At 38.3% G+C, this 13,982-nt stretch overlaps 1 protein-coding gene across 3 annotated transcripts in view; it reads left to right on the top strand.

Moving 5' to 3' along the window:
• INPP5A (inositol polyphosphate-5-phosphatase A) overlaps window positions 1-13,982 on the top strand; it is a 457,340-nt gene that overhangs the window by 46,242 nt on the left and 397,116 nt on the right. Inside the window, exon 1 of one of the 3 annotated variants that reach the window (XM_019484184.2) lies at window positions 1,136-1,271. The exons of the other annotated variants lie outside the window; for them this stretch is intronic. Within the exon in view, the coding sequence (XP_019339729.1) occupies window positions 1,251-1,271 (21 nt within the window). The 5' untranslated portion in view covers window positions 1,136-1,250. Of the gene's footprint in view, window positions 1-1,135; window positions 1,272-13,982 lie in introns of those variants that run through there. 3 annotated transcript variants of the gene reach the window in all.

Below are 13,982 nucleotides of genomic sequence, written 5' to 3'. Positions count from 1 at the left end.
CTCGTTTTCTTCTTTATTATAGACGCATTATTTGAAATCTGCCATCAAGAAGGCTATCAAGAAACCTCAAGTAATCAATCAATTGTGTTTGATTTTTTTTTTGGGTGGCCCTTTTATGAGCATCACTGCATTTATCTTTCTAGAATTTGTCATTATAAATGCTCTGTCTAGGCATGTGCATAAATTTATTTATATACACACAGAAAATGAAATGTTATATTGGAAATATGCCCAAGTTTAATAAGATGGGACAATTCTCTCTCACTGTGTCAAAACCAGACCAAGTAAATTTTCCATTTGAGCTTTGGATGACTAGTTCTCAAGGTCAGTCCTATAACACAAGTTCCTGAGTGGGACTCATGGGGGCAGAGGGAAGGTTAACATACTTTGGAATATAATCTCTTGTGTTCTTTCTGAATCTGGTCACCTCTGGAAATGTATTGGCAATACCACTGGCTTTGGAAAGCTTATAAATAGCTGTAGATTTATTGAATAATTGACTTGTTTCTTGGATTATATGACCTAAAAACAAGGGCAGGTATTAATTTATTTGTTCTGCAGTCGCATGTAATTGCATATTTTCTAATGGAAATCAGCCTCTTCTTGTGTTGCTTATTTAGTAACAACAGTTATAGGCTGGGATGAAGTTGCAGATGATCTCTACCTGCTAGGTTTCTCAAAAGTTTGATATAATCTAGGTACAGACATTCAAAAAACCTGAGGCAGAATCCATCCAAGTTGCATGGTTTTCTGTAAACTGCCTAATTTACAAACAGAACACGTTTGTCCTTTGGTGAGGGGGGAAATCTTAAGCCAGGTTCTGTCATTTCTAAACCAGTCTGTGCGCACTGAACTTCTGTTCTGTTATGGGTAGAGACCAGTTTCTGATCGCTAGCTCTGTCTAACACCTCTCGCATCTGTACCTTATATCTGAAAAGGGAGAATATAAGTATTGTATTTATTGCCAGGTGGCCCAGGCAGAAAGATGCAAGCAGAAAGATGGCTTGCATTCCTTAGTTACACTGAATTTGGACTCTTCACAGGCAAACATTTCTTCCTGAATAGCTCTAAATTAAAGCATTTCTTTTTTCTTGCCAGGACTGGGGTCCGATGTAGGTTAAGGAAAGCAGCTTTCTGCACTGTGTGTTGGTGATGTTGTCAACCATGGTGCACTGAGTGATTTACCTCTGGCCTGTGACAGTTGTAAGAGAGGAAGAAGCAGCCATTAGGAGAAAAATAGTTGGGGAGCCATGGATGGGAGCACAAAACAGGTTTTTATGCATTTGGGGTTTTTTTCCTTTCTTCTATGGGTAACTGTATTGTTCAAATATACTAGCCTAGACATTGCTGTGGAATTTTAATCCCAATTTAGGGAATGTTCATGTTTTTCTCTTGCTCTTTTTTAAGAATGAAATAAACTAAGGTGTATTGGAAGTGTTTATGACATTCAGGCACCTTGCAGACTTCTGGTTTACTGAAACAGTTGTCTGCACGTGCAGTAGCATCAACAACATTCTGCAGTACTTATGTTTAACAGATCAAATGAGGACTAGAATATCAACTTGCTTAAAACAGCCTTGAGTTTTTCTGGGTATCTTGTCTATTTTGTGAATTGATCAGAAGTTTAGCTTTCCAATTTTTTTCCCAAAAGGATCAAAAATACCCTTCTCACAAGTGTCAGTTGACTGAGTGAGTTACTGTGAATTGTAAAATCAGCCCACTTAAAAAACTGATTTTTGGTCTTGTGTTTATTATTTTAAGAAACAAAATAAACACCAGTAATTGCTGTGTGTAGAAATGATGCTTTTAATATTTTACAATTTTATTTTGTTTTTATATATAGACCTTAGCAAAGATGTTTTAAAGACATCAAATGCAAGTTAAATCTAGTCTTCAGTTATATGCAAAGATAATAAATTAAGGGATAAATCCTGATGATATTTTATATTTTGACATGGAATGCTCACTGTTTCATTTAGAGGGTTCTTTTCAAATGTGCAGTTTCTAAAAGATGTCAAAGTTTTTGCTGTTTTTAGCTATGGTATTGCTTAGGTTTATATGTGGAAACGTCAGAAACCATTTAAGCATAAGCCAGTGTCCTCAAGGTTCACGTAGTTGCAAAGTAGTTCTCATATGTGAATAACATAGAGTACAAAACTGTTTAAATTTTGAACTAGAATTCTAAATATGGTCATTATTAAAATATATTGCCCAGGACAATTTAAGTTTGCCTCTGCTCTTTCAGAAGAGTTCAGTGAGAGACACCATATTATAGTCTTATAAAGCATGTCTAAATTGAATTTACAGTGACAGTGATCTAATAAAACACTAAATTTGGTGGATGGGGTGAAACTGTTGTCAAGGAAATGTTTTTGTTACAGTTAGAACAGTAACAGTAAGGTCTGATAATGTCTGTGAGTGTACTCTGCTGTACTCTACCTTTTGTATGTGCTGAGTTTTGATTCGTCTTTCATCTCCCCCCTCCTCCCATATGTATTCAAATCCAAGATGAGGGGCTTCCTTCATGCTCCATGTTAAATGGGGGGGAAAATGTTTTTTTTTTCTCTAGTAGATATAAGAGTTGGTTCTGGTATGTCTGAATAAACGCATACACAGTGTATAATGTTTCTCAAAAATGTATAATATATATTCTCATGTGTGCATGGCAGGAGGTACGATTATGGGATCTGGGATGAGATTCTAATAGCACTATATTGCTGGTGCCCCCGTGACTGGGAGCCCTGGTCAGCTGATTAGGGCTCCCAGATGCAGGAGTGCAGCCAAGCCAAAGGCTCCATTTACTCTTAGCTGGGACCTATGATCAGCTATTTGGAGCTCCCAGTCATAGGAGCTCCAAATCCCAGTTATAGGAGTCCTGATCGGCCCACCAGGTTCCCAGCTGCAGGAGTGCATCCAAACTCCTGGGGCTGGCTACATGTTCAGTCTGTCATGGTAGGAACCAACCATAAAGTTATTACACCTTTTTTGCATAATAACTTTGTGGCTTATTCTCTGCTTTATTTCACTATTAATTAAATGCACCTGTGGCTGGGTTATTACTTAAGACATGATTAACTGGTTAATCACATCTGAAACATAACCTCTGCCAGGGGCCTAAGGTTGCAAAGTGAAATAATTGCACTTGAAAATGATACATCTAGGGCTATCTATAGCTTTACATTCGGCTTTGCTTTGCACCTCTTTTTTTTACATTTCCATTTTGTAATTGAGTAACAGTAAAATATCAGAATTGTACTACTGTTGCACTATCTTTATTGCATGTGTAGTATTATATATATGTACCACACACGTGCACACTTCCAAATTGTAGATATGTTTTATGTGCTTTTATCTAGATTTTGTTTTATATGTTCCTGGACCTCTCCTTTTAAAAAAAGGTATTGATATGCATACCCTTTAAAAATGTTTGATTTATTCAGATTGCATTTGCCTCACTAATAGTAATTCTGGAAACACATTTAATATCTAGTTGAGTCTCTGTTCTTTCCATTTTGCTTTCAAATATTACCACAGGAAATGTTTCCCTAATAGGGAAACCAGTTACAATTGATATGGACATAGAAGCAATGAAGTACACATGCCAAAGTATAGCTAAATGTGGAGGCTGCATCTTTACTGAACTATTAACCACTGGAGAACAACTATCTTTACAGTGTCAAATTTAACTGGGGAGCAAGCTCTGCAAACTTGACGATAGGAAACAGTGACCTTTTAGCATGCTTATTGTGGTATAACTTTTAAAAATATTTTATAATGTGATTTAGAAGCAGTTTGACGACAACTTTATTTTCTAGGTTCTAGTTTGTGTTTCTTATAAATAGAATAGAAACAGAATTGCACTGGCATTTTGGTTGTATTTAATTCCCTTGAAAAGAGCTGGAATGAAGCTACCAAAGTCACAAAAAGATGTTGGAAATGCAGACTTCTTTGGGATGAAATGTATAGTCATATGGAGAAATTTGTGTTTCAGTTTTGACGTCTTTTTAAAGATAGGCCCCTTTGCTGACAGAGGATACTAACTGTAGTAGTATATGATGGAGACCAGAAAAAAGATTGAAATTTAGGTTATGCATGACATTGCAATAGTTTTATGCAAAAGTATGTGCTCTTGATTGTGTGTGTGTGTGTGGTTTTGTGGTCTTTTGGAATTTTGTTGTGTTTGTTTTTTAATTTAAATTGTAAATCCTTCTGTAGAGATGATTAAATTACAGCTTATTTAAAATATCTGCTTAATTTAAATTGATAACAACCAAACCAAGCTGTGAATAAGAGTGACCACAGCAAATAAATCTAAGTGTCAAAACTTTTGGCGAACATTTAATTACACATGCAACATCTCTGTGAAATAAGCATGTATTATTGAGAAATAGTGGTACTTAGGCTAAGATTGAATCTATTCTAACATTTTTATTTTCCTGCTAGCAAATTGCCCGTCAAGAATGAAGTGGGGGGAAGGGGAGTCGGGTGGGGATGGAGCCTTGCATGCCCCCCCCACCGCTTTGTATCCAGCCCCACTCACCACCCTGCTGCTCTGCATCCAGCCCCGCTCCACCACCCCATATCTGTCCACCTGGCCCACACCCACCTGCCTCCCCTCACCTCCCCTCCCTCTCTGCCTTCCCCTCCCTGCCTGCTGTTCTGGGAGGCATTGGGGCCAGGTGGCGGGGAGGTGCCGCCACCATGATCCCCCCCTTCATCCTCAGGCAGGGAGGTGGGAGGTAGCTCCTCTGGTTTGGGGAGGAGTCAGAGGTGGGCAGGGGGAGGGAGGCATGGGGAAGCCCTGCTGCTCGGGCAGCTGGGGTGCGTTTGCTGCTGCTGCAAATGTGGGCCTGCTCAGCCCAGGCCCGCACAGCCAATCTCTTCCCACCTTCTCAGTGGTGCATGCACAGTTGGGCAAAAGCATTATGGACAGACAGGCACATAGACAGACACACAGACAGACTAAGCCTACATATATTAATTAGGCTATTAATTTCTCTACTGGTTACTCTGTATTGTGTCTTGCTTTTAATGTACAGTAACACTTTCAAAAGTACTACAGCAACTTGGGTGCCTAAGTAACTTTGATACTTTTCCCCAAACTTCACTTCTGTGTATGTGCCTTATTTCTTGCCTGTGCAAAATGGGAATGAAAATGTGCTTACCTCACAGAAGTGCAGGAAGCACGTAATTAAATGTTTGCAAAATGTTCTGAAGTCTTCAGATAAAATGTGCCAAATACTTGCTGCTGCTTAATTTTCTTTAGTTAACCTGGACAGAATGGTGGTATCTTCCTCATTTTCCCAAGAATGGGAGCTATTCTCTAACATGTATTTCATTTAGAGATTGCTAGGTATTTCAAACTACCATGTGTATGATACTATCTAAATATTGGAGATAAAATGTGTTACTTTCTCTTTTTTGGCTTGCAGTGAAGTACTGGAGCATATCTAATATTGTGCCAAGTGCTTAAATGTTGCTCAGTATTATGAGGATGAGCTGGAAAGAAACTTATAAGAAAACTTATTATTCTTAAAGTACCTAAATTATACAAAATAAACTAAGAGAAAATATTTATGTAATAAGCGTGCACTTTAAATACAAAATAAATGCATACAGCTAGCAACTTTACTAAGCAAGTAGCAGACTTCTCTAGTATGTACCTTAGGCCAATGGCAGACATTATATTTATCATACAAAAGATGGCAACATGCCACACATGCAGTCAGTTTATTGTGCCATAAACTGGCAAACTAGCTACAAAGGTTTTTCCACATTAAATATGGAGTATCTCTTGTAGACTGTTTTGTATGTTGCTTCAAGTGAAAATGCTCCCTGGTACCTGTAAAGTTGCACAATTGTGAATAAAAAAAAATTAAATTAGAATCCACAATTCTTTACTTTCATATATTTAAACTAGTTTTGACTCCCTTCTGCCTCTTCTATAATCACTTAACAATCAACTTCATATCCACTGGAATATATTGTTTTGTTTTTAAATATGTTTAAAAAAACATATTTACATCAATAGTATTATTTTTCTAGTTCATTTTATAAAGTCCTTCGATACTTGTACAGAGGAGGCTAAAACATGCTGACTTTGTTACTAAATATAAATATAGCTTTTTAAGCAAATGAAAGAGGAATTAAAAGCTTGTGTATATTACATTACATTACATTACATTACATTACATTGTAACTGAGAGGGAAACCACAGTAATTAAACGTGTTATGCTATAAGGGCATCCCTTAACTGAACCGTTAAACTACAGTACTTCTAGAAATTAATCTTGCAGTAATAACAGGATGCATCAGCCAGAGTTCTGCCAGAGCTGGAACTACACTCAAGAATTTTTCTCTTTGGAGCTTACTTATTGGCTGAAGTGCTGCTTGTCAGTTTTTTGTTTTGGTTTTTGTTTTTGAATAACTAATTGATTGAGCAAGCTGTAATCAAAATCCAGACTGGATTTAAGGCAAATCCAGCTGGAATTCATTTTCCTGAGAGCAGCATTAATTGTATGCCTGATGTGAATTCTTAACATAACATTTACATTTGTTACTTCTCTTCTTCTTGATCTTCGAATGTGTATGTTGTCATCTTCTTCATTGAATACCTGTTGGTAAAGACGTTCTCTGTACATATTCAACTTGCACAACTTCATCAGAATGAGGCAAGAAATTACTGTAGGTTTTCATGGTTCCCAAGAAAGCATAAAGTAAAAGGACGTTGTTTAAGAATTCATACTGTTGTCTCGTGACAAATCAGATAGGTCTTTCAGTGCTCTGTGGAAGGAACTGTATTTCAGATTTTCAGCCTCTCACCCCAGCAGTACTTCTATTTGGAATTTTGTAAAATAATTTCCCCTTCCTTTGACTTGCAAGTCTTAGAGGCAGCCCAGAAAGACTAGGCTGTTAGCTACCTACATAATCTCAGTTTCTTTGGGTCCAGTCATTTAAGATTGGACTACTACAAATATTGTTCTGACCAAAGGTCAAATTTAGTCACTCTGACAAACCTGAGCTTGGCTTTTACTTTGCATGTTTTGTTTTGATCCTTAGGCATTTACTGATTGAACCTACATTCAAAGGACACAGCCAGAGTTTTGTGTCAAGCTTGTGTCATTTCGGTTGAGTCTGGTTCCTTTTGGAGGTGGATGCTGGTATATTTAAATCTGAAGTTCCAGGAGAATATTTCTGGTATTGATTTGCTCTACAGAATAAATTCCCCATTAATTGGTTACAGCGGGAATGTTTAGTTTTTAATTTACACCATAAATATTACAGCAGAGAAATAAAAGTTCCATTTAAATTGTACTTATCATTTATGTATAAGAAAATGTATAAGTATGTAGGGTTTTATTCTGTATCAAGAACATTGTCCTAAAATACGCTAACTACCATGTTAACTGCCATGATGCTTAACACTGTGGGGCCAGATCTTGGGTCTTAAGTAAAATCACTTTTTACTTTTAGTTCACATCAGCCATGCTGCTGCCTGGTATTTCAGGCTGACTTTGTGAGCTGCTTAAAACAGGTTTCTTCTTTTATCCACCCGTTTGAATAGGGGAAGGCAGGGCAGAGCAGTTTTGGCTTTGCTGATTCTGGGCTGTTGAAATGGTGCAGAAGTAGCTGATAAGTTGGTTTAATATTTTTCTTAAGATTAAAATGTATGGAAAACATGGGGTGTAGCTCTAGAAACACACTGCACAATTCACAGTTTAAGTTCAGAGTGATAAGTACTGATACAATTTTTTTCCCTTTTCCCTGATAATTCACCGTTCACTGGAAGCTTGTATATAGGTGCTTGCTATTTTTAGAAGTGGAGGATAAAAATGCATGTAATCAAATCTCCTTTTTAATTTCAAAAATATTTTTCCAAGGATAGAAGTTTGGGGAAATCAGTGTCATCTTTTATTAATTTAATGTTGTATGTGTAATTCATATTGGCTTATTTAACAGCATTAAGTTCAAAAGCTTTATAATAATATTCTTAGGACTTTAGTTGATTTAACAATTTAGGGACCATAAAAATGTCAGTGACACTTAAGACAGAACTAGTTGCAGGAGCAGATTGTAGCTTATTAATTAACTTCTAGTTATACTATAAATAATTCTGCCAAAAAATTAACTTGAATGACGGAACTGGACTTAGTTTTTGTCCCTTGAGTTTTGTGCACTATAGTGGTTTGCTTTTAAGTATTATTTACTGTTTGGATAATATAACCTTAGTAGGACTTACTACTCAATTAGGAAACAGTAAAATATGTAGTCAAAAGAAATATGTTATATTTATATTTATACAATAGTTATACAAATGCCAACTTTTTTTTGGTGGAAGCTTTGCATATTTGCTGTGACTCCCTCGTGTATTTCCTCTTTACTATTGAAAGATTACTACAGAGTCCTACAGCTGGATTTAAAAAAACCTGTAGCAGATTCTATTAAATTTATATGGTTAAAAATATTATTAAATAGATGTCTACCTGCTTAAGACTATTTATGTCTCATTTTATACAAAGTGAGACTACAAACCTATTCCAATTTTATTTTTTGTTTTTTGTCACATTGTTATATTGAGTTAAAATATCTAAAGTATAATTTTCCTCAGCCAGGCTATAGATGACTGATACTTCTTTCAATACACATGTTAAAATGGATGTGATCTTAAATAGTTTTATGGAAGACTGTTATGAAACTTAATATATACAAAATCAGTAAAGTGTCTTAAAATTTAAAAACTTAGATAATATTATTTATTTGTTTGTTTTCCATGTTAAAGTAAAAAAAAAAACAACAATTTTTTTCAACTCAATTTTTGGGGGAATTGTGTGTGCGTGCACATGTTTCCCAACACCTCTTCTCTCCCCCCCCCCCCCCCCCCAGTATTTCTGCATGAATGCTATGCCTGTAATTAACTGAGGCTATGTGTATCATTCATGACACCTCCTAATTTATCTGGTTTCAGGAGCAAACAAAATATCTAAATACATGGGTGCTCTACCTTCCAGTTAACTTTGGCACGGCAATTTTAAGCCTGTTAAAAAAATTTACTCTTAAATGTGTGCTTAAGACTGTGCACTTAGTTTTGTTATTTACCAGTAATTAGATGCTTGAGACCTGAAATATATTTAGTTTTTTGTAAACTAAGTTGTGAGAATACTAGTAAGCTATTAGATACAAAGAATCATAGAATACCTTTTCCTCTGGGTATCGGTACCAGAAAGTAAGAAATCCAAATCGCCCTCCTCTCCTCTGCCTTACACAGATACCTCTCAGCATTAGCTACATATCACATGCTTACTGCGGTCTGTGCTGTGGCAGACAGGACAAAGGCAGACAGCACAGTATCAGTTTAGGGCTTTTTGAAGCTAATCAACAAGTAACTGGTAATGTCTCTCTATTCCTTCCTTCAGAAAAAGCTGTTTAAGAAGAGCTTGAACTAATGAGAGAAGCTTTTGTTTTCTTAATGGGGTGATAAACACTGAGTTAGGGGTGATAAACACTGTGTTATCATCTCCCTGCTGGGGGGGTGGGTGGGAACCCCTCCCTAATCAGAGCATCTCTCTGGGGGCCTGGCCTTGCCTCTCCCCCTTAGCTCAGCATTGTAGAAGGGAAGGGAGGCTGCTTTAGTGCCCCTGTCTTTAGCCTGAGCCACTGCAGGTTTTGGACTGAAAACGGAATGTTTATCCACATCCAAATTGGTTCAATCTTTGCAGGCTAGACTAACCTGCAAAGATTGAATCAATTCAGGCTCAGGCTTTTTGAATGTCTGTCCCTAGCCTTAAAGACTAAAAAAGGACTTGCTCAGCTGCAATTTGGGAATAGTTTTTATAGCTAGGTGGCTACTTTATCTAATGGAGAAAAGGCAAGGTAATCTACTTGGGCGCTCTTCCTATGCAAAATACTAGGCTGCCTCTTATCTTAGTGCATATGGAAATAATGATTTACCCTTGGTGGAATTCCTGATCTGCTTAAAACATCTGAGCAACAGACATTCATTTGAATGGTGACTAGTTATAAAAACATTTCAAAACTCAGAGGGAAATGCTAATATTAGTGAAGATAATGGGTATTTTGTCATTAACTTCAGTGAGACAGGAATTTCATTATTAGAGTTCAGTTGACTAGTTCAGTGATTTTTTTTTTTTTGTCTCTGTCATGGGTAATTGGGAAAGGGTAGCAAACAATTTGAAAAGGCAAATCAGGAAAGACTCCAACACAAAATAGTCTGGGGTTAATTGTAGGGACACGTGAAAGAACCAAAACACTGTTTAATATATGCCTTTTTTCAAACCAAATGGGCGCATCTACATGAGATGCTAACTGCACAGTAACCTAATAATACTGCACAGTAGCATATCTCAGCAGACACAATGCTAATACGCTACTGCACAGTAGCATCACTACAAAGGCGTACACTGGCATTACTGGGAAGTAATGTTGTTTATGGTGCATTAATTTAGTACTTGCATATACTTGCTGCTGCTTAATTTTCTTGAGCTAACCACCGGTGTTAGGACAATTTGGCTAGCTAGGTAAGGACCCTAGAAAAAAACAACTTTAAATTTTGTTGAAGCCTTTAAAAAAAAAAAATCCATTTTTAGATGGTCTAATGGTTTCTGAGATCAGTCAAAGGACCATATGTAAATGGCACAGCATGCAGAAAAATCTTTGATAGCTTTTATTACTACTTTTGACTATTTAAAATCATAGTAGCTAGGGTCAAGAGGGACCTGAACATATCATCTAACCTGACCCCCTGCCACAGGCAGGAATGAATGCTGGGTTCACAAGACCCCAGACAGGTGATCATCCAACCTCCTCTTGAATATGCCCAAGGTAGGGGTGAGGACCACTTCCCTGGGAAGTTGATTCCAGATTTTGGCCACCCTAACTGTAAAATATTGCCTTCTGATCTCCACTCTAAACCTATTCTCCATTAGCTTATGACCATTGTTCCTCGTCACCCCAGGTGGTGCCAGGGAGAAAAGAGTTCTGCCTATTTGCTCTTGATCTCCCCTGATGAGCTTGTAGGCAGCCACCAGGTCCCCACTCAGCCTCCTCTTGCTGAGGCTGAACAGGTTCAGGTCCTTTGGTCTCTCCTCATAGGTCTTGTCCTGCTGCCCTCTCACCAAGCGGGTGGCCTTCCTCTGAACCCTCTCCAGGCTGGCCACAACCCTTTTGAAGTGCGGCGCCCAGTACTGGATGCAGTACTCCCAACTGCGGCCTGACCAAAGTCGCTTAGAGGGGGAGTATCATCTCTCTGGACCAGTTTGAGATGCACCTTTGGATGCATGACAAGGTATGGCTGGCCTTGCTGGCTGCGGTCTGGCATTGGCAGCTCATGTTCATCTTGGAGTCAATAATGACTCCAAGATCCCTTTCCACCTCTTTGCTTTCAAGAAGGAAACTCCCCAGCCTGTATGTATGCTGTGGATTCCTTCTCCCAAGGTACAGCACCCTGCATTTGTCTACATTGAACCCCATCCTAGTCTCATCTGCCCACTTTTGTAGTCTGTCTAAATCTAGTTGCAGCCTCTCTCTCCCTTCAAGTGTGTCCACCTCGCCCCACATCTTAATGTCATCAGCAGACTTGGACAACGTGCTTTCCACCCCCTCGTCCAAGTCGCTGATTAAGATGTTAAACAGTGCGGGCCCGAGGACCGAGCCCTGGGGTACCCCACTGCTCACATCTTGCCAGGTTGACTACAACCCATCCACCACTACTCTGGGTGCGCCCCATCAGCCAATTTTTTACCCATCCAACTGTGCAGGCATCAATGCCGCAGTCACTTAATTTATTGATGAGGATGGGGTGAGAGACAGTGTCAAATGCCTTCTTAAAGTCTAGAAAGACTACATCCATGGCGACACCATCATCCAAGGATTTAGTTACTTGGTCGTAAAGGGTAATCAGGTTGGTCTGGCAGGACCTGCCTTTGGTGAAGCCATGCTGATTTCCCCTGAGCATGATCTCCCCTGCAGGCCCCCCACAGATATGCTCCTTGATGATCCTCTCCAAGAGCTTCCCGAGCACTGAGGTGAGGCTTACAGGCCTATAATTACTTGGGTCCTCCTTCCTCCCCTTCTTAAAAATTGGGACCACATTAGTCAGTTTCCAATCCCCTGGTACCTGGCCAGATGACCATGAGTGCTCATACAGCCAGACAAAAGGCTCCGCGATGACCCCTGCCAGCTCCCTCAACATCCTTGGGTGGAGGGGATCTGGACCTGCAGATTTAAAAATGTCTAGCCCTTCCAGAAGATCCATAACTACATCTGCATTGACTGAAATGTGTGTTCCATTATGATTATTTATCTTGTATGCTAGCTACGACTTTCAAATCCAGTTTGTTAAAGTCTAACGCAAGTATTTTTAGTACTGCCAACTCCTGATTTTGCATTTAAGACTTAAAGGTTGTCTAACTGGGTATGTCTACATGTGCTTTAATTTGCTTTTCCTAATGCATGGTAAATTTAGTACTGCCAGTGTGAGGTACTAAATTAATACATGTTAGGCTGCACTTATGTGCAGTACTACAAGTGCACACTTTAGGCAACTGTGCATTGTCACCTAAATTTTACCGTGCATTGATGTAATAGCACTTTTTTATGCATCGCTTTAATGCACAGTGAAAGAGGCTACTGTACACTAATGTGCACGTGTAGACATACCCTCTATGTGACTTAAGCTGTGAATTTTCTTATAAATCAAGTTAGGAAAGAAAAATATGCGAATACCATTTGAGCATTGAAGAGGGAGGGAAGAAATTAAAGTTCAATTTCCATGCACTCAGGCCCTTGTAAAAATTAAAGCAGTACAGTAAATCAGTATTTGAAAAAAGAAAATAGTTGAGTACAGGCAGTCCTCAGACTTAAGACACAACTGGTTCCTGAAAACCGCGTCTTAAGTCAAAATGTTGTAACTCGGGACCAATTTTCTTGTAAGAAACAATGTTATAAATGGGGGATTGGTTCCTGAACCAAGGCTCAATACCCTATTTTCACCAAAAATACCCCAGAATTTTGTACTCGATCACTTTTATGGATGAGTAATATAGCTACATTAATGTATTTATACTGTAAATAGCAATCATGTTTCATAGTTGGTAGGGTAGGACTTGTTGATTTGGAAGGACTTCTTTGAGGTAACTTTGCTGGACTTTTTGAAGGGTTCTTGACTGGAGTCTTCTCAGGAGTCTTGGCTGCAGGTTTTTCTGGAGTCTTGTCTGCTTTGTTAAAGAAAGTGTCAAGGAAGTTTGGACAGATGTTCTCCAGGGAGATGAGCGATGCAGCGAATTTGTTCACTAGTGTGGCCTGGTGTCGGATCAAGCATTGTAAAGTTGAAACTGATGTCATAAAGCTGAAACAGGGTGCCAATTTATAAACATTGTAAGTGTGAGATGTTGTAACTCGAAACGTTGTAATCGAGGACTGCCTGTATAGAGTATGTCTTGTGAAATTCTCTTTTTTTTTTTTTTACTCGAGCTAGAAAGTTACCATTTGACTATTAAGTTAATGCAGTAAAGTTTTCAGGTGTCTATAACAGCTGCTTATTACTGCAAATTCTTACTTACAGGAGTGAGTGATGCATGGTTTACCAAAGATTGAAAAATGTGTGGTTGCTTTTGGCACGTGTGTTGAAGAAATTGGCAGCCTCTTGCGTTGAGTCTCCTCAAGTTATTTTTGCTGTGGGTGTATTTATGAAATGTCAACTGTTTGGCCTCCTTGAGAATTATTTAAATTGGTTAGAGATCAAGTTTAATGTTGCACTCGCTATGAAAAAATGAAATGTTTCATGGATAGAAATGTATTTCAGTTTTAGCTATTGTGCAAGATAAGTTAATGTGATTGTTAGTAATTTGCCATAATATTTGGCACTTTACATCAAACTCTTTCCCTCTGGAATGTATATTGTATTTTCCTTTGCCAGCAAGATTTCGTAATTGCTATAACTTGAGCAACTTATAAGTTGACATCAG

Source organism: Alligator mississippiensis, chromosome 6, assembly GCF_030867095.1.
Source record: "Alligator mississippiensis isolate rAllMis1 chromosome 6, rAllMis1, whole genome shotgun sequence".
In the NCBI taxonomy this organism is placed as follows: Eukaryota; Metazoa; Chordata; order Crocodylia; family Alligatoridae; genus Alligator; species Alligator mississippiensis.
This window is presented reverse-complemented; position numbering and strand designations above follow the sequence as displayed.